This window comes from Lithobates pipiens, unplaced genomic scaffold (assembly GCF_037356315.1).
Source record: "Lithobates pipiens isolate NorthernLeopardFrog02 unplaced genomic scaffold, aLitPip1_a1.2 Scaffold_22, whole genome shotgun sequence".
Classification (NCBI taxonomy): domain Eukaryota; kingdom Metazoa; phylum Chordata; class Amphibia; order Anura; family Ranidae; genus Lithobates; species Lithobates pipiens.
The window spans coordinates 110,458,048-110,482,863 of NW_027507784.1; the positions used below are offsets into that span (position 1 = coordinate 110,458,048).

At 41.7% G+C, this 24,816-nt stretch overlaps 1 protein-coding gene across 1 annotated transcript in view; it reads right to left on the minus strand.

The window, feature by feature from the left end:
- The window catches only part of PDE11A (phosphodiesterase 11A), an 899,055-nt gene that overhangs the window by 512,000 nt on the left and 362,239 nt on the right, over positions 1 to 24,816 (minus strand). Inside the window, exons 3-4 of the mRNA XM_077448090.1 lie at positions 10,660 to 10,749; positions 7,732 to 7,872 (exon numbers count right to left, since the gene is read on the minus strand). Of these exons, the coding sequence (XP_077304216.1) occupies positions 7,732 to 7,872; positions 10,660 to 10,749 (231 nt within the window). The remainder of the gene's footprint in view (positions 1 to 7,731; positions 7,873 to 10,659; positions 10,750 to 24,816) is intronic.

Here is a 24,816-nt window from a genome sequence, read left to right on the forward strand (position 1 = left end):
TGCGAAGCAGTCAAGCAGATAATGTTTGTAAAAAAAAAAAAAAAAGTTTCCTTACTTTCTACTTGTGAGGCCTTCAAGTAGCCATCTTGCTGGTAGCTTCCAACTGGAAATATGTAAATTGTACCAGTTGCAAGACCAAATAAATATTTAGGGTGATTTGTAAAAATTGAAGGCAGTATAAGTTTGTGTTGGCTGGTTCAGCATATTGGATCACAAAGATATTTCTCCACTTTTTCTAAACCAGGCCATAATATGTCGTGACTTGTGTCTGTCCAAACAGTGGGGGAGATTTACTTACACTGATGCATTCAGAATCTGGTGCAGCTGTACATGTTAGCCAATCAGCTAGTAAAGCTTTGACAATAAAACTCAGAAGCTGATTGGTTTCTATGCACAGCTGCACCAGATTTTGCACTCTCAAGTTTTAGCAAATCAACCCCAAGTGTCCTTGAACAATGGCTGATTACTCAAAAAATTGTCTTTAGTTCCCTGAACAAGATCAGTTCATAATTCCAATGTGATATACTTTATTATCTGTGAAGATTCAGATTAACATTCCCAAAATCATAAGTCAATACCAAGATAAAGCACATCACTGGTCACAACATGTTTCATGAATATCCATTGACTTCATCAGGAGTGGATGCTACCTACAGGGTAGCCAAAGAATAAAAGATCAAGGCTTTAAATTTTAACAAAACTAGTGATATCATATTACAAATCTTTTGGAGCCATTAGCAGATCATGTGTGGCCCACATGTTAGGAAAGCCAGAGCAATACCTCTATAATCCCCTTGTCCTTTCTGTTAGTGAAAAAAGAGGTATCCCCACTAAGTTCAGCTCACACTACTATCCAAAGGTTAGTACTGCAGTTTTTAAATTGACAGAAAGGACAAAAGTAGCACAGATGTGGTCAGTGAACTCATCCCTAACACTAAGGCCCCTTTCACACTGAGGCGCTTTTCAGGCGCTAAAGTGCTAAAAAATCGCGCCTGCAAAGCACCCTGAAAGAGCCGATCAGTGCACTCCAATGTGAAAGCCCCGAGGTCTTTCACACTGGAGCGGTAAGCTTGCAGGACCGTCAAAAAAGTCCTGCAAGCTGCATCTTTGGAGTGCTGTTGGAGCGGTGTATTTACCACTCCTAAAGCGCCCCTTCCCATTGAAAACAATGGGGCACCGCTCCAAACCCGCCTGCAAAGCGCCGGTGCAGGCGGTTTTAACCCTTTTTTGGCTGCTAGCGGGGGTTAAAATTGCCCCGCTAGCAGGCGATCAGCGCCACTAAAACATTGGTAAAGTGCCACTAAATATAGCGCCGATTTACCGCCAGCGCGCTGAGCGTCCCAGTGAGAAAGTAGCCTTTGGCTTCCTTTCACCCCAACACTAACTCTACCTGTAACCTCCACCATAAGTTTAACTCTTCCTGTAACCCTAAACTAACCTTCCATGTAACCCTCACACTAACATTATCTCTCCCTGTAACTCTAACACTCTTTGTATATATATCCCAAATCCATAACACTGACCTCCCAGTAATCACAACCCTAACACTAACCTTTCATTTAGCCCCTACCATAATACTCACTTCCCCTTTAACTCAATAATGCTCTGTAACCCTCCCTGTCACCAAACCCCTGTCTGTAACCAGATATACAGTGCCTTGAAAAATAATTCATACCCCTAGAAATTTTCCACATTTTGTCATGTTACAACCAAAAACGTATTTTATTGGGTTTTTATGTGATAGACCAACACAAAGTGGCACATAATTGTGAAGTGGAAGGAAAATGATAAATGGTTTTCAATTTTTTTTCCAAATAAATATCTGAAAAGTGTGTTGTGCATTTGTATTCAGTCCCCTGAGTGAATACTTTTTGCTGCAATTACAGCTGCAAGTCTTTTGGTTATGTCTCTACCAGCTTTGCACATCTAGAGAATTACATTTAGCCCATTCTTCTTCGCAAAGTAGCTCAAGCTCTGTCAGATTGGACTTTGACTGGGCCATGCTAACACATGAATATGCTTTACTCTAAACCATTCCATTGTAGCTCTGGCTGTATGTTTAGGGTCATTGTCCTTCTGGAAGGTGAACCTCTGCCCCAGTCTCAAGTCTTTTGCAGACTCTAATAGGTTTTCTTCTACGATTGCCCCATGTCTGGCTCCATCCATCTTCCCAGAAACTCTGACCAGCTTCCTTTCCCTGCTGAAGTAAAGGTTCCCCACAACATGATGCTGCCACCATGATTCATGGTGGGGATGGTGTGTTCAGGGTGCAGTGTTAGTTTTCTGTCACTCATAGCATTTTGTTTTTAGGCCAAAAAGTTAAATTTTGGTCTCATCTGACCAGAGCACCTTCTTCCACATGTTTGCTGGGTCCCCCAGATGATTTCTCTTAAACTGCAAACAGGACTTCTTATGGCTTTCTTTCAACAATGGCTTTCTCTTGCCACTCTTCCATAAGGACATGGATTACTGGATCCATGTCCTGTGGTGTGATGAGACCAAGATAAATTTATTTGGTTCAGATGGTGTCAAGCATGTGTGGCAGCAACCAGGTGAGGAGTACAAAGACAAGTGTGTCTTGCCTACAGTCAAGCATGGTGGTGGGAGTGTCATGATCTGGGCCTACATGAGTGCAGCCGGCACTGCAGAGCTACAGTTCATTGAGGGAACCATGAATGTCAACATGTACTGTGACATACTGAAGCAGAGCATGATCCCCTCCCTTCGGAGACTGGGCTGCAGGGCAGTATTCCAACATGATAACGACCCAAAACACACCTCCAAGAACATAAATAGACCTGAAGTGTACCTTGGTGGTCTGGTCGGTATGCCGAGAAAAGGGGGCAAAAGACTCAGATAGGGGAATAACTCTTTATTTATTCTTGTGGTTAATAAGCAAGTTTGGTGAAGGTCTGTGCTATTTCTTCCTGATGATTTGGGATGTATGTGGCAAAACAAGCGGACTTCCATCGGCCTAGTTTCTTGATTACATGGTCTGGTACTCCATGCTGGGAGGCAGCTGAGGCTGCTCCAATCTGGAAGGAATGTCGAGAGAGCTGACTGGCATTGAAGCCCAAGTTGCTTAAGAGGATATCTGGCATGCATGATAAAATGTCTGCCACTCAGGGGGCTGATTAGAAAGGGTAGCAGGTGGCGTCGGAGCAGTGTCTGACTGCCAGAGTCGCTGACGATAAATTCACTAGGTCATAGGATACCATAGAAAGTCTGGTAGATGGCTGGGCAAAGCCCAAAACTGAGACCGTATAAGTATTTCAAACATGTCTCTGAAGAAGACACTCCTGATAAGTAGGCATTTGCCACTGACTACAGGTTGGTGCTTCAGAATGCCCCATAGGAGGGACTTGACTGCATGGGCTGAGAATACTGATGGTTTACTGGGGTCCTGAAAGCTGCTGGTTGCCGGCTAGGTATATCCTAATAGTATTGTGAGAAAGGGCCAGCTGCGTGCGATAGGCCTTCAGTGTGTTGCATGCCAAGGAGTGATTATTGAGCTGGGTTGGGTTGGCGAGATGCGACCTCAGTCCATAGTCAGCAATGACCAGGGTGGGAAAGGAGTAGTTGTTAGATCAGCTCCAGGCTCCTGCTGGAAAACAAAGTAAGGTTGAAACGTGACAGCTCATCAGCTGCGATTTTGCATTTGCCTGGAATATGTCTAACTGGTGACAGAGTGACAGCTGAGCGAGCCTGCGCAGGAAGGACATGATGGGGAGTGACTTGAATCTACCTTTATTGATGATTTTTGCCATGGCCTGATTGTCCATGGTGAAGAGCACTGTCTGTTCTGTCCAAGTGTGGCCCCAGACCTGGGCAGCAGTCACAATGGGATACAGCTCGAAGAGTGATGAAGACTGGGTGGAAGCAGAAATTTAAGAGAATTTCTGGAGGCCAGAATGGCTTTGAAGCCTGTGGAGGCTTGCACCATCAGTGACCACCCGTGGTGGCTCGGTTGACACTGCCGGGATGAACATTAAAATGCTGTTACAGCTGGGGAGGAACTTGTCCCACATAGCTAAGTCTGCTACTGCTGCTGGGTCTAGTTTGAGAACTTGGTCTGGTTCTTGCACTGGTGTGAGAAAAACTAAAAATCTGTGATATAAAAGGACTGTCATTGAGGAATAATCCTCATCACGAAGTTCAGCATCCCTAGTAAGGTTTGCCACTGCCTCATGGTACACCTTTGTGACCGGGTGAGGTCGTGGATAACTGTCCTGGTACGGGCTAGTTTGTTGGGAGGCACGCTAGCCTGTATGGCACGTGTGTGCAGGGTGATACCTAGGAAGGTGGTAGAGTGTGAGGGGCCTTTCACTTTATGCTCAGCTATGGGAACATTGAGATTGCTAAAGGCTATTCTCAATCTGACTAGATCTGCCGGTGGTGTGCCTGGTTGTTCGATGAGCCGGAAATCATCGAGGTGATTAGATAACCGTCTGACGGTGGGCCTGGTGTGACTTTACCTGAAATCAACTGGCTCACTCCTGTCATGCGACTGACCCTGGTGAAATTGCGAACTCTATTTTCTTCCCCTCCTATTTTTAAATTTTTACCTGTGGAGATAAAGTCCAACCTGGTGCTGGATGGAAACCTGAACTAACCTCAGAGATAAAAACAGAGAAACAATGAGTGGCCCACGTGCCACTGGAGATGGATGGCCAACTGGGTGCCGCTGCATGTTTGTGTGGCTGATTGTTTGCCACTGAGGTGTGTTTGCAAGTTAGTTTGTATGCGTCTTTGCTCATAGATGTGTGCCGTGAGTGTCAGGTTGCTGGGACGAAACTGTGTGGTTGCAGGGGTCTCGATGAGTATGAAGGTTTGTTTTTGAGACATTACGTGGTTGCAAGCATCTCAGTCTGGTTTGCTGAGGCAATATTGCGTGGTCGCCAGGGTCTCAGTCTGGTTTTCTGAGATTATATTGCGTGGTTGCAAGGGCCTAAATGAGTATGAGGTTTGTTTTGAGACGGTATTGCGTGGTTGAAAGGGTCTCAGTCTGGTTTGCTGAGACGATATTGCATGGTCACAAGGGTCTCAGTCAGGTTGCTGAGACAGTATTGCGTGGTTGCAAGGATCTCGATGAGTATAAGGTTGGTTTTTGTTTTTTTTTCTTTATGATGATATTGCAAGGGTCTTGACGAGTGAGGGGTTGCTGAGACGATATCGCATTTTGCAAGGGTCTCAAATGAGTGTCAGGCTGCTGAGATGATTTTGTATGGCTGCAAGGGTCCCAATGGGTGTCAGGTTTTCAGAGACAATATTGCGTTTGCAAGAGTCTCGATGAGTGTGAGGCTGCTGAGATGATATTGCATTTGCAAGGGTCTCAACAAGAGAGTCAGGCTGCTAAGACGATTTGTCTGGATGCAAGGGTCTCAATGAACGTAAGGTTGCTGGGACGAGACTGCGTGGTCACAAAAGGTCTTGATGAGTGGGTGGTTGCTCGAGAGGGCATTGCGTGATTGCAAGTGTCTCGATGAGTGCTAGGCTGCAGAGACGGTATTGTGCTTGTAGTTGTCTCAACAGGGTGTCTGGCTGCTGAGAAAATTTTGCGTGGTTACAAGTGTCTCAACATGCGTTGCTGGGCCGAGATTGCCTGGTGACAAAGGGGGTTTTATTTATTATTTATTTTATTATTATTATTTTATATATATATATATATATATATATATATATATATATATATATATATATATATATATATATATATATATATACACACATACACACACACACATATATATATATATATATATATATATATTTTTTTTTGACAAGTGAGAGGTTGCTGAGACGATGAAGGTCTTAACATGGGTGTCAGGCTGCTGAGATGATTTGCATGGTTGCAAGGGTCTCGACAGGTGTCAGGTTGCTGAGAGATATTACGTTTTGCAAGGATCTCAACAAGAGTGACAGGCTGTTGAGATGATTTTGCATGGCTGCAAGGTTCTCAACAAATGAGAATTGGGTTGCTGAAAAAAAAAGGATAGAAACACCTGGTTTGTTTGGCGGCTTACCATACTCTTAAGCGAGCAGTATAAGGGATAAGGACAACATCCGTTTGATTCGTAGGTTCCGTAGGGGGAACTAACGAATAATATGGGAGACAACAAATGGTAATGAATTGATAGAACATAAAGAATATGGTAACGAATCTTTCTTGCGACAGTGGGCCATGCGAGTGGACTATGGCGGGAGTGCCACACATCAGGAAGGTGTGGCGTGATGCCGTACACAGGGCAAAACAACAAGGTTTGGTGTAGAAAATAGAATGCGAGATGTACGTATAAATGAATCGTAAAGTTCCCCTGGGGGAACCGAACACATGGTACGGGCGACACCACGAGAGGCAACACATTTTTACATGAGAAAACATGGTAATAAATACTACCTGTGACAGTGACCGTGCAACTGGGTTCGCATTGGAATGGAGCAGGTGTGCAACACATCCAAAGAGTGTGGTATGGCTCTGTGCATGACTCACAGAAAATAACTTTGGTTTGGTAAATAAATGAGAGGAGAACCGTGTACAAACGATTCGTAAGTTCCGCTGCAGGAACTAAAATACAAGGCATGGGGGATACAAGGAATGGCAATGTTAGAAAGTATGCAATGTATCTGATATGAATCGGTTGTAAAGAGAAATTACTCTGATACGAATCGGCAGTTATAAAATGTATGAAATGAATCCGATACAAATTGGTAGTAAGGAGTATTAAATTAATCTGATACGAATTGGTTGTAGAGTGTATGCCACCCCTTGCTCTGAAACCGAAAACATACCAACCAAACAGCTCCACAGGCTAATCAAGTGCAGACAAGGCACCAGGTGGGTCTAATTACCACCTCAATCAGACACAGAACCCATACAAACAATACATGCTCATCTCCAAATGGATGAGACGGCCACCCTATGGACAGTGAGTCTTATAACTAGTGAAGCCTATGCTGAGTGATATCAGACAACGACCGACAGCACCTTAGAGGCTTGGATTTACAAATGAATAGTATGTATGGCAGAAGGAACTTACAAATGTACTATGCCTGTGCCGAATGATGTCGGGACATGAGCGACAACAACTCGGAAGCAGGTTTTTTACAAAAGGGATGCCGGATAGGAAGCATAACAAATCACAAGATTGCATGTTAGGAAAAAGTTTGAATACTACCTGCGACAGTGAGCAGGGACCGCCAACGAAGACCATGAATGGAGAAGCCGCAATGCACTTACGAATGAATGCACAGACTCACAAACATGAGGTGAGTCAGCCCAGTGACGTGTAGTATCGTGCACTGAATTGACAAAGAGCATCAGCACAGCGAGTCAACTGCTTAAATACCCTCCGGCGCTCCTCCCATAAATTCAGGCCACCATACTGGCCTTCTTTTATATGTATATATATATATATATATATATATATATATATATATATATATATAAACGTTTCAGATAAGACAATGTTAATTCACTGGTGACAGTAAAGCAGTGGAGTGCTGTAGGAGCGGATGTCTGAAGTTGTTTGAGTTTTCATATTGATCCAACGATCCAACATTGGCAACAACAGCAGGAGCATATGTCAGATGGAACTTTACACTACTGTTGATTTTACAAGGGTAGTACATGGAACACTATCCTAAACTTTCTAAAACAACACCGCCTGACAGCTGTGGAATGCTTTCCCAAGCATTAATTATGAATGATATTAAACTTGGAAGACAACTCACTGGTGACTCAATGTCCTCCAGAAGCAGCACAGAACAGCGTTCACACTTCAGCAGTGTCTGAGCCCGATGCATAATTTTCTTGACAACTTTCTCCAGGTCTGTTTGTTCCTCAAACAGGTCATTCACGACCTCCAGCAAAGCCTGTGTAACATGAGAAACCATTTCATTAACAATATTATTGACTTAATGTGCAAATCATATGCATTGTGCGCTGTATTGTTCTATTTTTGTTACAATAGATATAAATATAAAAACAGATTCTATGCTTTAATGAATTAAAAAACAATATGTATTATTATCTAATATGCCCTGTACACATGGTCGGACTTTCCGATGGAAAATGTGTGATCGGACTGTGTTGTCGGAAATTCCAATCGTGTGTGGGCTCCATTGGACTTTTTCCGTCAGAATTTCCGACACACAAAGTTTGAGACCTTGTTCTAAAATTTTCCGACAACAAAATCTGATTGTTTAAATTCCGATCGCATGTAGACAATTCCAACGTACAAAGTGCCACACATGCACAGAATAAATTACGAGACGAAAGCTATTGGCTACTGGCCTCTTTATAGTCCCGTTGTACTCATTGTACGTCACCTCGTTCTGAACGATCAGATTTTTCCATCAACTTTGTGTGACCGTGTGTATGAAAGACAAGTTTGAGCCAAAGCCTGTTGGAAAAAATCAGACGGATTTTGTGGTCGGAATGTCTGACCGTGTGTACAGGGCAATAGACTTGTAAGTGTAATCTTTTAGGCCTCATACTGAACATACTCTGCATTTTCTAAATACCGGTGAAGTCACCTGGGAAGTATAAAAAAGGTTTATGCCTCCCAGATTACTTTTTCTTGTTTTTGGATATTCCTGATTTAAAGGCTTTCAATGCACACTGGCCATTTACTCCTGATGCATGAGAGTCTGACAGCTACTGTGGCTGGACGGGCAGGATGGTGTATGGAGTGGTACAAACATTTAGGGCAGTTTACCCCCTGTGTAAAATGACGAGAACACAAGAAGTCTGAAGTCTGAGCTTTCGATCCTGGCTACATATTGCCCCAAGTGTTCATACAGCTAGGTGCAGCATTCAGCTCCGTTCAGCCACAACAGCCGTCAGACTCTCATAGATTTTTTTAACAGGTTGCTGGCAGCAGGGCTGGACAGGACACCTATTCCCTCCACCCATTTCTTAACTCCAGAGCTCCATGCACTGGGGCTAAATGCCCAGTATTCATGGGACCTAAACTGTATTTGCAGCCAAAAATGTAATAGCTTTGAATATAGTAGGGAAGGGTTAAAACCTGCTAGGTTGTTTTTTCCTGTTTGGGTACCATTGGAGAAATTTGAGAAAATCTACAAAAATGAGGAGAATTCTCCTTTTAGGCAGGTGTCTCTGGAGCAGGTGTAGTTTGGCCTACTTCTAAGTTGCATGGAAATGTTTCAAAATTATTTTGTCTTCTCACTGACTTATATGGGAAGAGAAGAAGTCCTGATAGCAATGGTGAGCTTCAAATTTGGACCGGTGTTGAATTCGGGGCAAACTTTGCATGTTTAGCACTTGCTAAATGGGCAAACTAAATGTGTTGTTCATTTTCCCGCAGACCCAACCTCTGGCTGCAGCAGTAAGTTAACCACTTGCTGAGCAGCTGTCACAGTTTTACTGCAGTAAAATGGCATGGCTGGGCGAAACAACGTTATGTTACGTTGCTTAACCTTGTGGCCACTAGGGGCGCGAGCATGCCCGCTGCTCTCCCCTGGGGCCGATGCAAGTGCCCAGCAGTCACGATCATCGCCGGGCTCCCGCGATCGCTGTTGACACACCAAGAATCGGGATCTGTGTGTGTAAACACACAGTTTCCGGTTTTCTGAGGGGAGAAGAGACAGATCGTCTGTTCATACAGAGTATGAACAGCGATCTGTCATCTCCCCTACACAGTCCCCTCCCCTCTTTAGTGAGAACACATACTATGGAACACAATTAACCCCTTGATCACCCCCTAGTGTTAACCCCTTCCCACCCCTTTAAGAAGCATTTTTTTTTCTTCGTAAATTTCATGGTATAGGTGCGTCACTTCAAAAGTAAGTTCAAGGCATGTTTTTTTTAAAGGAATTTTGCATTTTTTGTATTTCACCTTGCTGATATGGTATTTTATTAGCCTTAAAAATGGTCAGAATTGATTTGAAAGATTCAGCTGCCATTGATTTCAGTAAAGTCTGGATGTTAGGTCCGTTCTACTTATCCCTATCTAGCACACATGCTCTTATGGTATTAAATATCAACAGTAACCAACTAGAGTTCAACTTTTATCAATTTACAGAAGCCAAAGCAGTTAAAAGAGAAGTATGCTTTTTTTATTTTTTTTATTCATACTTACCTAGGTGGATGCAGCATCGGTCTGATGCTGCATCTGTCCCCTGGCACCTCAAACACTGAGAACCGAGCGATCAAACACTGCTGATTGCTCAGTTCTCACAGCCTGTGAGCAGAGAGCTGGTGACTGTCATTCAGCAGCCTTCTGCTCTGCCCCCTTCTCGCTCACTGGAGCGCTGGGCCGTGGAGGGAGTGACTGGTTTAGGCTATCAGTGGCTCGATAAGAGGCTGAGCTGGGTGGCAGTTCAGGGATCTGACAGATGCCAACTTCCATGGTCGTAATGACGTTGAGCCTGGACCGGCTCTGTGACATCAGTAGAGAGCGGACTTCACTGTCTGCTGAAAATGGGTCACAGGAGTGCAAAATGAACTGCACTCCTGTGTGATCCATAGGAGAAATACAAGCTTTGGCTGCACTTCTACTTTAAGGATGATTGCTGATTGATTGACATGAATTTTTAAATGTTACTTTGTTAAAACCTAATTATATACTTCTATAACTTTTTCATTACTGTTAAAGACCAATATGTCTACTCGATTAAACACTCAAAGTCACTCACCCGACTTCTGTCATATTCCTTTCTTGAGGCAGAAAAAAGTTGAGCATTGGATATGGCAATTCCACAGAATGGGAGGTACATCTGCATAACCTATAAAATAAAAATAAAAAAGAAGCTACTAAAATCATACTCTGTATGATGTGGCTAAAAACTGTTATGAATACATATAAAAAGCAACGTGCAATGGATATCAACAGGTTTTCTTAAAAAAAAAAAAAAAAATCCAAACAGAAATGACCATATAATCTTCTGATACTGGCCCTCATCTGTTACTGTAGGCCAGGGATATGCAATTAGCGGACCTCCAGCTGTTGCAGAACTACAAGTCCCATGAGGCATAGCAAGACTCTGACAGCCACAGGCATGACACCCAGAGGCAGAGGCATGATGGGACTTGTAGTTTTGCAACAGCTGGAGGTCCGCTAATTGCATATCCCTGCTGTAGGCCATCATCGCTTTGTTTTTTTTAATTCAGCATACCATAGTCATATACTGATATAAACTGATTTTGCACAGAGGTTTAATGAAAACCATAGCTTTACTATAAAATAAACAGGGAAAACACTCCTCTATCACAATTTTAAAAATTTAAGTGCAATTCAAGGACAGATTAAAGACCCAATTCAGCAGAGATTTCCCCGCAACGCGCAAATCTATACAATTGATTTTAAGGCCAGGTCCCATAATCTTGCTGTCCTACTCTAAATTTCAAAAGTGACACTGGATGATACTCAAGAGACTCAAGATGATAAGTTAGTCAGGTAGCACTGGGAGGAACTGCAAAACATTCAGTAGGCATGACACACAGATTGTGCTGACAATCTGCCTCTATGTAATCCAAAAGCTGCTATCCTACGCTCGAGTGGTAAGCTTAGAGGTATATAGTATATGGATTCTTCATCAGTGCCAGAACTCTTAATGTCCCATCAGGACCATGGGTATCCTTATGGACTGAGAAACAACAACAAGAGTAGGGCGCACCGACCTAGCGCATTACCAAAATAAATTTTATTTAAGAATAAAAGAAACAAGTGTTAAACTCACAAAAGCATGGCATGAATATGCATACTGTATCATAGCAAATGAGAACAATCACCTCCAGGTCTGCTGTAGTCAACCAGTAGTATTGGAAGAACAGGCAGCGTCCATCATGGCTAACGCATTTCAAGGGAGAACCCTCTTCATCAGAGCTTCATCAAAGTAGTGAATGACCAACCACTTATTTAAATGCACATATATACACCTATTATGCAGTGTCCACATTAATAGACTCCATTAATAGACTCCATTATATAGCCTATGATACATGGATTAAATAGCAGCATATATAACAAACTTAAAGCATTTCACTTATAAACACATTACAGACATCAAGCCTGGAAGGTTTAATGCACACTAACAAACACATGTATTTGCATACATTTTTCATCACCAATTACGAAGTTATTGTTTTGTACTGTGCATATAAGTGAAATGCATTAATCACTTCAGCCCTGGAAGAATTGGCTGCTCAATGACCAGGCCATTTTTTGAGATACGGCACTGCATTGCTTTAACTGACGATTGTGCAGTCATGCGACTCTGTACCCAAACAATATTGACGTCCCTTTTTTTCCACAAATGGAGCTTTGTTTTGGTGGTATTTGATCATCTCGGTTTTTATTTTTTGCACTATAAACAAAAAAAGAGTAACAATTTTGAAAAAAACACAGTATTTTGTAGTTTTTGCTGTAATAAAAAGCCCCAACTTTTTTTAAAAAAAAGCAAATGTTTTCCTCAGTTTAGGCTGATATGTATTCTTCTACATATTTTTGATGCAAAAAATTGCAAAAAGTGGATATATTGATTGGTCTGCACATAAGTTATAGCATCTACAAAATAGGGGATAGATTTATGGCATTTTTATTATTATTATTATTATTTTTTACTAGTAATGGCGACGATCTGTGATTTTTTTTTTTTTATCGGGACTGAGACATTATGGCGGACATATCAGACACTTTTGATACATTTTTGGGAGCATTGACATTTATACAACAATCAATGCTATAAAAATGCACTGACTATTGTGTAAATGTCCCTGGCAGGGAAGGGGTTAACACTAGGGGGCGATCAAGGGGTTAACTGTCTTACCTATGTGTGTGTTCTAACTGTGGGGGATGGGACTAACTACAGGAGATGAGAGATTGTGGTTCCCAGCTCGGGAACTCACATCTCTCTCCTCACATCTCTCTCTCCTCTCCTCACAGAACTGGGATAGTTACATAGTTACTTGGTTAGGTTGAAAAAAGACACAAGTCCATCCAGTTCAACCACACAAAAAAAAAATAATAATATCATACAATCCCATATACCCAATTCTATACCCACAGTTGATCCAGAGGAAGGCAAAAAACACCAGCAGAGCATGATCCAATTTGCTAAAGCAGGGGAAAAAATTCCTTCCTGATCCCCCGTGAGGCAATCGGATTTTCCCCGGATCAACTTTACCTATAAATGTTAATACCCAGTTATATTATGTACACTTAGGAAATAATCCAGGCCTTTCTTAAAGCAATCTGAGCTGGCCAGAACCACCTCTGCAGGGTCTCTATTTCACATTTTCACAGCTCTTACTGTGAAGAAATCTTTCCGTATTTGGAGATGAAATCTCTTTTCCTCTAGACATAAAGAGTGCCCCCTTGTCCTCTTTGTTACTGTAAAGTGAATAACTCAACACCAAGTTCACTATATGGACCCCTTATATATTTGTACATGTTGATCATACCCCCTCTTAATCTCCTCTTATCAAGAGTGAATAAATTCAGTTCCTCTAATCTTTCATCATAGCCGAGCTCCTCCATGCCTCTTATCAGTTTGGTTGCCCTTCTCTGCACTTTTTCCAGTTCCCCAATATCCTTTCTGAGAACTGGTGCCCAAAAACTGAACTGCATATTCCAGGTGAGGTCTTACTAATGATTTGAACAGGGGCAAAATTATATCTCTCTCTCTGGAGTCCATACCTCTCTTAATACAAGAAAGGACTTTGCTCGCTTTGGAAACCGCAGCTTGGCATTGCATGCTATTATTGAGCTAATGAGCTATTGAGCTATTATTGAGCTAATGATCTACCAAAACCCCCAGATCCTTCTCCACTATGGATTCCCCCAGTTGTACTCCCCCTAGCATGTATGATGCATGCATATTCTTAGCCCCCAAGTGCATAACTTTACATTTCTCAACATTAAACCTCATCTGCCACATAGTCGCCCAATTAGACAGAGCATTGAGGTCGGCTTGTAATTTCGAGACATCCTGTAAGGACTTTATTCCACTGCATAGCTTGGTGTCATCTGCAAAGATGGAAATGTTACTTTTGATCCCAGACCCTATATCATTTATAAAGTTATTAAAAAGTAAGGGTCTCAGCACTGAACCTTGGGGTACACCACTGATAACCTTAGACCATTCAGAGTAAGAATCATTAACCACTACTCTCTGAATTCTGTCTTTTAGCCAGTTTTCTATCCATTTACAAACTGATATTTCCAAACTTGTAGACTTTACCTTACACATGAGACGTGTGTACGGAACTATTTCGAACGCTTTTGCAAAATCCAAGTATACCACATCCACCGCCACCCCTCTGTCCAAGGTTTTACTTACCGCCTCATAAAAAGAAATCAGGTTTGTATGACAACTTCTGTCTTTCATGAATCCATGCTGTCTGTTGCTTAAAATATTTTTTTCCTGCAAGAACTCGTCTATGTGTTTTTTTATTAATCTCTCCAGTATCTTCCCAACTATAGAAGTTAAACTAACAGGTCTATAGTTTCTTGGTAAAGACTTTGTTCCCTTTCTAAATATAGGCACCACATTGGCCCTTCGCCAATCCAGTGGTACTATTCCTGTTATTAATGAGTCCCTAAAAATTAGATACAATGGCTTTGAAATTACAAAGCTCAATTATTTTAGCATCCGTGGGTGGATGCCATCAGGTCCAGGTGCTTTATCCACCTTTTTTCTGTCCAAATATTTCTGGACCATATCACTTTTGAGCCATTGTGGATTTGGGGCTGTGTCACTACCACCCCCATTATGGACATGAGCTCCCCCATGCTCCTTTGTATACACAGAGCTGAAGAAAGTATTTAATAAATTAGCCTTCTGTCAAGAAGGTCAGCCCAGTCATCCGACTGCTCCTGAAGGTTTGGGCCGCAAAGCCCCTGTTGTGAGTGTCTGTCGGCGCACGCGGGTGCGCGCTAACGCAGGTGGACGCACGCGGGTGCGCACTAACGTAGGTGGGCGCACGCGGGTGCGCAGATGTCCTGATGGGCGCACGCGGGTGCGCGTTGACGCAGATGGTGCTGGTGTTGTTGAGCGCACGCGGCAGCGCGCGTGCTTGCATGCGCGTGCACGCGGGAGCGCACCGTGATGGCTCTTGGCGCCAAAGGGGTTACTTAAAGGGACCTGTTGCCTTGCCTCCTTGCTGTCCGGTCTACAGCGTTCCTGTCGTGATCCCTTGCTCCTGCTTGATACTTATTACTCCTGTGAGCCGGCTTACCCTGACGACTACTTGTTTGCTGCCTGCCCACGACCCCGGCTTGTCTGACGATTCTTCTGCCTGCTGATTCGGTACCTATCTGCCTGCCTGTTCCTGACCCGGCTTGTCCACGACCTCGTCCAGTCTGCCGTCCCTCCAAGGTGCCAGTCTTCCAGTATCCTGCCTTACCTGCTTGCGGGTCTGCTGTGAGAAGCCGTACTACAGAACACCTTCCCCGCTGCTTCAGCGTGTGCATCTTCCACTGCTCTCACCTCCTGCTGGTCGCTGTTCCTGCTGCATCTGCTCCTCTCCAGTACCCGGAGCCGGATCAGTCCTGACACCTGTGTCCTGCTTGGCACTTGTGCCCCTTCTGCGCTCTTGAACCTCTGTCTCCTCTACCAGGAGTTCCTGAGCCGGAGGAATACGAGTAGCCGCTCCCAGCATCCGCGGGCTCAACCACCAGGTACATGACACCTTCTCTTTGTCCCCAGTCACCCACTCTAGATTATTTTGTAAAGGGCCTACATGCTCAGACTTGACCTTTTTACTATTAATATAGTTGAAGAATTTTTGGGGTTTTGTCCTATCTTTTGCAATCTGTCTTTAGTTTTTGAATTGTTGCATCCTTGATTTCCTTTTTACATATTCTGTTATATTCTTTGTAACATTTAAATGACACTAGTGTTCCTTCATTTTTATATTTTGTAAAAGCTCCTTTCTTATAGTTTACAGCTTTTTTAACTTTGTCCGTGAGACATATAGGTTTTATTTTTAGCCTTTTAAAATTATTGCCCATGGGAATATACTTTGAAGTCAGTTCACAAACAATCTTTTTGAAAAATTCCCATTTCTGTTCTATGCCCATTGATGCCAAAAGTCTTTCCCAGTCTAAGTCCTGGAGAGCAGCCCTCATCCTTGGACAATTTGCTCTCTTGAAATTAAGTGTTTTTATCTTTCCCGTATATAATTTTTGCTTATAGCTAATATCAAATGAAATCATGTTATGGTCACTGCTACCCAGGTATTCCTTTATCTGAACATTAGTAATACGCTCTGCATGGTTTTAGATTACCAGGTCCAACAGAGCATCATTCCTAGTTGGGGCCTCAATAAACTGCACCATAAAATTGTCCTGTAATAGGTTTATACATTTTTGCCCTTTAACTGTCTCAGCAGTGACATTACTCCAGTCAATTTCTGGGTAGTTAAAATCCCCCATTATTATCACTTTTCCAGCCCTTGCAGCCCTTTCCATCTGTGCAAGGAGCTGAGTCTCCACCTCCTCATTAACATTGGTCTGGTCTATAACAAACTCCAATGATTAACTTTGAACTACGCACATCTGTATGCCGTTCCACCTATAATGCTTCAGACTCATCACACTCTCCGTCCACCAAGTCCTCTTTCACACGCGCTTTGAGATCACTTCTCACATACAGACAGACCCCTCCACCTTTCCTTTTTACTCTTTCCGAAAGAGTGCATAGCCAGGAATATTAATAGCCCAGTCATGTGAGGAATGAAGCCAAGTTTCAGCAATAACGATTACATCACAGCTCTCCTGATGCACCAGAGCTTCCAACTCACCTATTTTGCTTGGCAGACTTCTGGCATTGGTGAACAAACATTTTAATGCATTAATATGTTTTGACCGGTCACATACTATCCTCTTGAGTGTTCCGAGATTGCAACTAGGACTTCTCCTGCCCACAAATCGATCGTGGCTGTCGGTCATCTCGACCACGGGTCTCAAGCATTGGCACCCCTGTTTGCATGCCTGCTATCCCGCCTAAAGGGATCTATGTACAGCTACAATGGTTTGCGTGATCATGACAACCTGCCGCAGTATAATGACGGCGACTGGTCGGCAAGTGGTTAAGTTTGGTATATATACTGCTATTTAATCCATGTATCATGGGCTATACAGATGTTGGAAGATGTGACTCCACCCCATAATTATTTGAGGGTGGTGGAGTTTATTAATGTGGACACTGCATAATATATTTATATACAGAATGTGCACTTAAATGAGTGGTTGGTCATTCACTATTTTGGCTCTGGTAAAGAGGGTGATCCCTTGAAATGTGTTGGCCATTAAGGAAGCTGCTGTCAGGGCTGGCTTAGCCCTTCCTTCTTTGGGCTGGCTGCTCAGCTGTCGGCTAATTGCCAGCTCTCATCTCTCTCCACAGTTACCAGCTGTTCCTGATCATGTTTGTCTGACCTGCCTACTTAAAGCCATCCAGCTCACTTCACCTCTGCCTTCGCTTTGGTCACATCAGAAGAAACCATCTCCTGCGGTTCTGTTTAAAGAGTGGCTTGCTGACATCCCTTCTGGCTCCTTATCCTGCTTGCTGTTGCTCTACTTGGATCCCTGACTTCTGGCCTGGCTGACTACCCGATCTGGGTATTAAACTCTGGTCTGGCTGACTACTCTATCAGGTTACTGGACTCTGGCTATGCTTTGACTACGCTTTTTCTATTTACCTTTTTATTTTTATTAATAAACAAGTGTGATTTAATTGTACTTCTGCCTCAGTCTGATTCATGGTTTCTGACAGCTGCCTGGTCTTCCCATACTACTGGTTGACTACAGCAGACCTGGAGGCGATTGCTCTCACTTGCTATGATATACATATACAATCCATGCGTTTGTTGTTTAGCATAACACTTGTTGCTTTTATTCTTAAATAAAATGTATTTTGGTAATGCTCTAGGTCAGTGCACCCTCTCTAATTGTTGTTTTGCAATCTGCCTCAATGAACAATGCAAAAGAAGCTGAGTACACATTAGAGCTCCACCTTCAGTGTACATTTAAAGCCATGGTAGCAATAGAGATGGAAGGATTGTTGTTGTTTTATTATGGTGTGACCATTACAGGTTATAAGAACTGAGATTTAAGCTTAGTACATGTGGGCCAAATGTCAGACGGCATTGGCCTGTTCAATAGAAACTAGCCAACATTCAGTTGGTCATGACTGAAAAAGGTCTGCTGATTGGGAGATCAGTGCTCTCAGCCAATGGCTGAGAGCGCTGACTGAAGTGTTCTGACCAGAGTGTTCTGGCAGGGGGCAATCCCCCTGTCAGAACACAATAGAACAGCAGGGGAGATTGCTGTTCTAACGTCGGATAGTTAGTACATCGGCTCCTCCTGAGATGTCATTTTTTATTTGTTCAGCCCTGCTGGGGTGAAAAAAAAAAAGCTACTAGTGTGTAATCGGCCTTAGTGCTAGGAGTAAATCAAGATTGCTGGGTGCAGAGCCAAGGTACATTGATTATGGGTTAGATATTGCAAGAGGTGAACAAAACTGCTGGTTTCATCTAATCTGGGATCACAAAAAAGCTTCTTAACCTTCTCCCTGCAGTGGTTCACAATGCTAAGGTGAAGTTATATTGTATGAAGTTATATACATTGTAAAGCGCTGCGTAAACTGTTGGCACTATATAAGTTGTGTATAATATTGTCTTCCCCTTAGATGATTTTATAAAGTAGCAGTGTCCAACCTTTTGACCTTCCTGGGCCACATTGAAAGAAGAGGAATTGTCTTTGGCTACACATAAAATACACTAACATTAGGGATACCTGATGAGCAGAAAAAGTATGGCAGATCACAAGTTAACAATCACTATATAGATAAGGTCTAATGTAGATAATATCTGTGCAATAAAGCTTTCTTATTTTGCAATATTTTTTATTATGAAAGTAAGAGGGCAACATGAAACTAGTGTGATATTTGACACTGTTTTTCATAAATTAATATCTGGTTCTATGGATGTATTAAACAAAAACATAAAAGATGAGAGCGCAAAGCCACCCTAGTGTAACTCGGCTTTAATATGGTAAAGTTAAAAACACAAGGAGGCCACGTCTCCAAAACGCATTGTCATGCAAACTGTGTGACGTCCCACTCTCTTCCCCCCCTGCATCCTGCTTGTGTGGGTTTATGTGTCCTCGGAGAGCAGTGTCAGCTGGACCAGGCAAATGTGCATTAGGATTTGTACATAGAGCATGGTGGTAAATAGCCTCAGAACCGCTGCCAGGATCCAGGCATCTAGATTGAACATCCACGGCTCTCCCTTCCCCTGTCAGGATCTTGAGATGGTTCTAGGAGTGCAGCCACAGTGGAATCCTTATGCTGTATCTATCTTCACACAATGTGAGTTTGATCATTGTAGTGTTTTTAACTTTACCATCTAAAAGCTGTGTTACACTAGGGCAGCTTTGTGCTCTCTTCTTTTGTGTTTTTGACTAGATGTGTTCCTGCCACCCAGAGGATCCACAGAGAGCAGCAGCACCCCTTGGACTTGTCTAATTATCAGGAATAGCCAACTGGAGGGCTATACTAAACTGTTGATCAGTGCACCTGCTAGTTTTTTCTTTTGTGTGTATTTTATGAATGTATTAGCAATTCTCAAGGAATTTTCAAGGTGCTCATCTGATATTTTGGTTCTAATTTTGCTTATTGCAATTTGTCCTTCATCCTTGAAAATAGTTGCTCACAAATATAGCTTGCTGCCAAAAACTGATGACAAGAACAAGCAGTGAATGTAAAGAGTAGGATATTTTCCTTTGAGAAGATTCAGCTCTGAGTCTCTCAAAGTAAAGAGATATTGTCAAATGTTTTCTAGGCCATATCTGTTCGCCAAATGTAAAATTTAAATTTTTAAGTAAATATTATGATTTTGTGTTAGGCCGTATTCATAGCTGTCTTGGGCAGAATGTGGCCTATGGGCCACAGGTTGAACACCTCTGCTATAAAGGTATATGATGAGAAACTGATTCAGTAAAATGTTAACTTTTTTGCACTTATACATCAGTGACTTATTGGAGTTGATTTACTAAAACTGGTACAGCTGTGCATGATAGCCAATCAGCTTCTAACTTCAGCTTGTTCAACTAAGCTTTGACAATAAGGCTGGGTTCACACTGCAGCGGCGGGTTCCCGCATCGCATACCTCCCGGCGGCAGTTCACACTGCCCTATGCGAACTGCTGGGAGTGTCAGTGAAACGTTAATGATACCCCCAGATCAGTTCGCATATCGCAGTGCGATCTGCAAACTCGGACAGGAATCGGATCGCATGGTGTGAACACCCATACGATCCGATTCTGCTGCGGACCAAAAAAAGGGTCCTGTGCGAGTTTGGGGCGGGTGCGATGCGAATTCAGCCATACTATCTGATCGGATGTGATTTGCACTGCAGTGCGGTGCGAATCACATCCGGTTCTCGTAGCCGCAGCAGTGTGAACCCAGCCTAAAACCTGGAAGCTGGTTGGTTTCTATGCAGAGCTGCACCAGATTTTGCAATCTGCAGCTTTAATAAATCAAGCCCATAATGCCATAGAACTATTCAGAGTAATCAGCACCCTAGAAGAAGTTACAGTGCCCAAACCCACCACAGTTATACAGACAAATCAAACTCTGTTGAAAAATAACATCAAACTAAATAGAATAGCTACAGAATTGATTTCCACTTAGGCCATGTTTACCACATTATAAAAAGTAATTCTACATAATTTTGCAACATGGTATATTCAATTAAATGTATTTTAAAGTATTTTAGAAAAGAAAACTATTTTCAAAAAAATATATTTGTGTATTTGCTGATTGAAAAACTCACTAAATGTTAATGCATCGTAAGTTATAAATTAGCATGGACTACAGAGGCCAATTTCACAAATTTGTATTGCAGTAGTGTGCAGCAAAATAAAAGGGTTATTGCAACAACCGCTATCACACCCCGATGTGCCTCCACAATACATCTGCACCACAATGTACTGTTTGTGTTACAGTACTATAAAACAGTTTGGAGGTCTTGTTCAAAGATTCTATTGCATATTTAACGCTACTTATTTAGGATTCAAGTAACCCACTAGTATATTTGAGTTGTGAGATATAATTGTAGTAAGAACCCGTGTAAACCCAGGGGAAATACACAAACTCCATGCAGATAGTGTCCTTGTTAATAACTGGACCCAACAAACACTGCAACACCATGCTTGCTAATGCAACCATAGTTTAAAATAACACAATAACCAAATTATAAGATTTAAACCAAAACTCTATGCAATCTTGGAGATGAAATAGTTTGCTGATACTACAGTTCCCCAGCTGCTCTAGAAAAGCCTCAAACTTTTGGCCATTGGCAGAAAGTCAAAGGACATCTGTTCTGTGACCTGTACAATTTGCCACTGACGGTGTATGAGTCATCTCTTTCCTTCATCACATTGTTAAACTGTAATGGTTAGCTTCCACTTCACCCATTACGTTTTGGTCTATTATTTATGTCTGTCATATTCATAGTGATTTGAGTTCGGAAAACCATGGTGAAACAATGATGCAAATTTGTAGGCACAGATGTTGTTTACAAGCAAAGGGAACAACTCCCTGAGGCAGATAAGATAGGAAAAACTGGGCCACAAGATGTTGCTGATGTCCCTCGACTGAACAAATAAAAATCTCCAGAAGTTATAATATTCTGTAGAACTCTGTTACTGGACTCCTGTAATAACCCAGCTGTGTAGATGAGCAGCTTAAATGTCAAACAGAATCCCAAAAACAAGTAATTTCAACTGGTGTATCTAGTACATATTAACTAAAATAAAGACTATGGCTGTATTGTCCACACCAAGGAGACCAAATAAATTCTATACAGATGGTGCCGTGGTTTAAAATATAAGGTCTCACAAAGGATATGGAAGGAACAGAACCACTGTGAGGTTTTCAAGACTCTCTGTATTACTCTTTGGGAGACTCACTCCATGTGTATTTTCTAATGACCACAAAGAAAGCGAGGGGATTAGGGAAATGGGTAGTAACCATAATCTAAACCTTCCCCAATTCCAATAAAAATCATTTTTATTGCTGTCTGAGTAACTGTAATGTGTCAGGAAATTTCTCAAACAGGGACCATATCGAAAACATAACAATGGTTCCAACACAACCTCACCTCTAACCCAAAAGAGAATTGAAGAAGTTTTCAAGGTCAGAACTGAAGACCAAACTACCAGCAGTAACAATCAAAAAGCAAATCACAGGTCCAATATCCTGATCAAACATGGGCTCAATCTAAAGTAATCAGATCACTGTGGGTTTTGTGGGTTATAAATCACACTCCAAAATCCCTAAAGCTCTTTCCGATTAAAAGCAGCATGGTCTTCATTGAATCTGGCTCACACCGCTCACCAGGTAAAAGGGTGAGAAATCTGTTATTTGAGGCATACTGGACATTCCAGCCACCATAATGATGTACTCCTGAGCCAAAAAAAAAGATCCAGAGGGACACATAATTGAAATCCTGTGCCAAATTCCTACTGGAATTTTCCCTTTAAAAAAGAAAACGAAAAAATTGTCAGCTCTTGGTACTAATCAGGAACCCCTTTACAGTTTTCAGCAAGACAATTTGCTCACTGAACCTTTATTCTGAGATTTATTTAATCCATTGCAATTGTATTTCAGTAGCAGTCCACACTGCTTCAGGCCAGAGGTGTAGCCTCTTGACTCTGCGCTGTTTCTTGTTCTCTCTCAGAACTAAAGAGAGTAATGTATTTTTTACACAACCAACTTCCAGACATACCACTGCAGCTGCTGGCTGCAGGCACATCCCATTGGCATTCAGTAACAGTCCAATACAAAGTGTAGACAAAACACACAAGTACACACTGCCTCCCCAGCTTTTATTGTTTATTCATCTGAAAACAATACCTACAGAATTTCTTGACATGTATAATACAAGTTAGGTTGATCAAAAGATACTAAATCAAATTCACAGCCAAATTAAAGTATACCACATTTAATCACTTTTTAGACAATTACCACTATATACATAACCCTATAAAAGCTGAATAAAAAGAAACACTAAGGAAAATACTTGCTAAAATTATAATACATCAAGGAAAAGAAAACGGCTGTAGATACAATGTATATAAAAAACTAGAGTTTAGGTTGTACATGTTTATTCCTAATAAATATATAAGTATAACTTATTATGTACATTATATGTACATGTATGCATTACATTGACCTATTGTTGATTTTGCAACTGCATAGGACTTAAAGTTGTTAAAAAAAAAAAACTGTTTTAACGTAAACTCAATTACTAAAATTCACATCCAATATTTCTAAATTTGTGTCTTATTAAAATAATACTGGGTGATCCTGCGATTAAGGTACTAGTTCAGGCATATCCTGTTATATGGTGAGAACGTTTTGTTCCTCTCTCCAAAGTGTTCTCCTGTTTCATCAACTTATTACATGCTCTTCCAATGGAGACTACACTCTGCCGTGCTGATGAACATTGCACAGGGTTCAGCCACTGTTGTCACCATTAGGAAACTCACCCTGAGATGCGTCGTTCATCGGTTGCTGGAGCATACAGTATACATGTAGACAAGAAGTGACAAAAAATAGGCTGCGGGTGACCAGCAGCACTGAGATGCAAAAAAATATTAAAATTGTATTATAATAATAATAATGGAAATAGTTTATTATACACACTGGGGTTGATTTACAAACTGTAAATAGACTGTACACTTTGCAAGTTATTTTACCCAAAGCTTAGTAAATGTGGTAAAACTCTGCTGATTTCCTTCATCCAATCATGTGCAAGCAAAAATGCTTGTTGCATTTTCCTTGAATCTGATTGGGTATTCTTTACTATAAAGTGCACAGTCTATTTGCCTTTAGTAAATCAACCCTAGTGCAATTTATCTGGGTTTACATTTACTGCAATAATAAAAGCAGGATAAATTCCAGTTATAGTTGATTTTATAAGGGTGTGTAGAATGCAAAGTAAAATCAGTAAATCCTTTTGCTGCACAGCTGCTGCATCATTATCTAATTTATTCAGAGTTTAGACTTTACATTTACCACACTGGAAACAACCAGTAAAAAAAATTACATCAGTTTTTAATTAATTGAAATGTCAAATAAATAATTTTTTAAATGATTGATTGATTAAATATATCAAATGGCATTACAACGGATATATATTCTTTCCTGGTTAATGTCCTATCCATAGACATGGATTCAATAAACAGCACATAGAATGTTCAGCTCTACAATTGTATGATCCCTTTCTATCCAGCCAGGTATTTCTCACATTTTCCCTTTTTTCTTACTGTTTTTAGTACATGCATTAAACCTTTCCAGGGTTAATTACAAAAAGCAATGCATGGAACCAGTGAACACCCAGCCTGCATTTTCATAGATATGGGAGCTAGAAAGTAGTTAGCAAGAAGGTTAGCTTCACAAGATCATTCCAAGGATGGAAATTACAGAAATTGACAGGATGGTCAGATCTTTTGACTTTTAGGTCCTATTCGACCTTGGTATCCTAATGCACTGTGTTAATGTACACTGAGATAAGGCAGTCCATTCAAACGAACAGATAAAAATAAAAGGCCAAGCACAAAAAAGGAGCCTGTATGTGCAGTAAATTGAGGCTGGGTTCACACATGTGCGATGTAAATTCCAGCTCCGTTTTCTCTGCGAAGAGAAAAAGCAGCTGTTCAGCGGTGCCTCTCCATTGTATCTGCGGATAAGCTGAGAAGGGAGAGGGGGAGGAGTAGTGAGAAGGGGGAGAGAATGCCTGTTCACTATGGAACACATCTGCAAATCAGATGCGTTCCCATAGAAG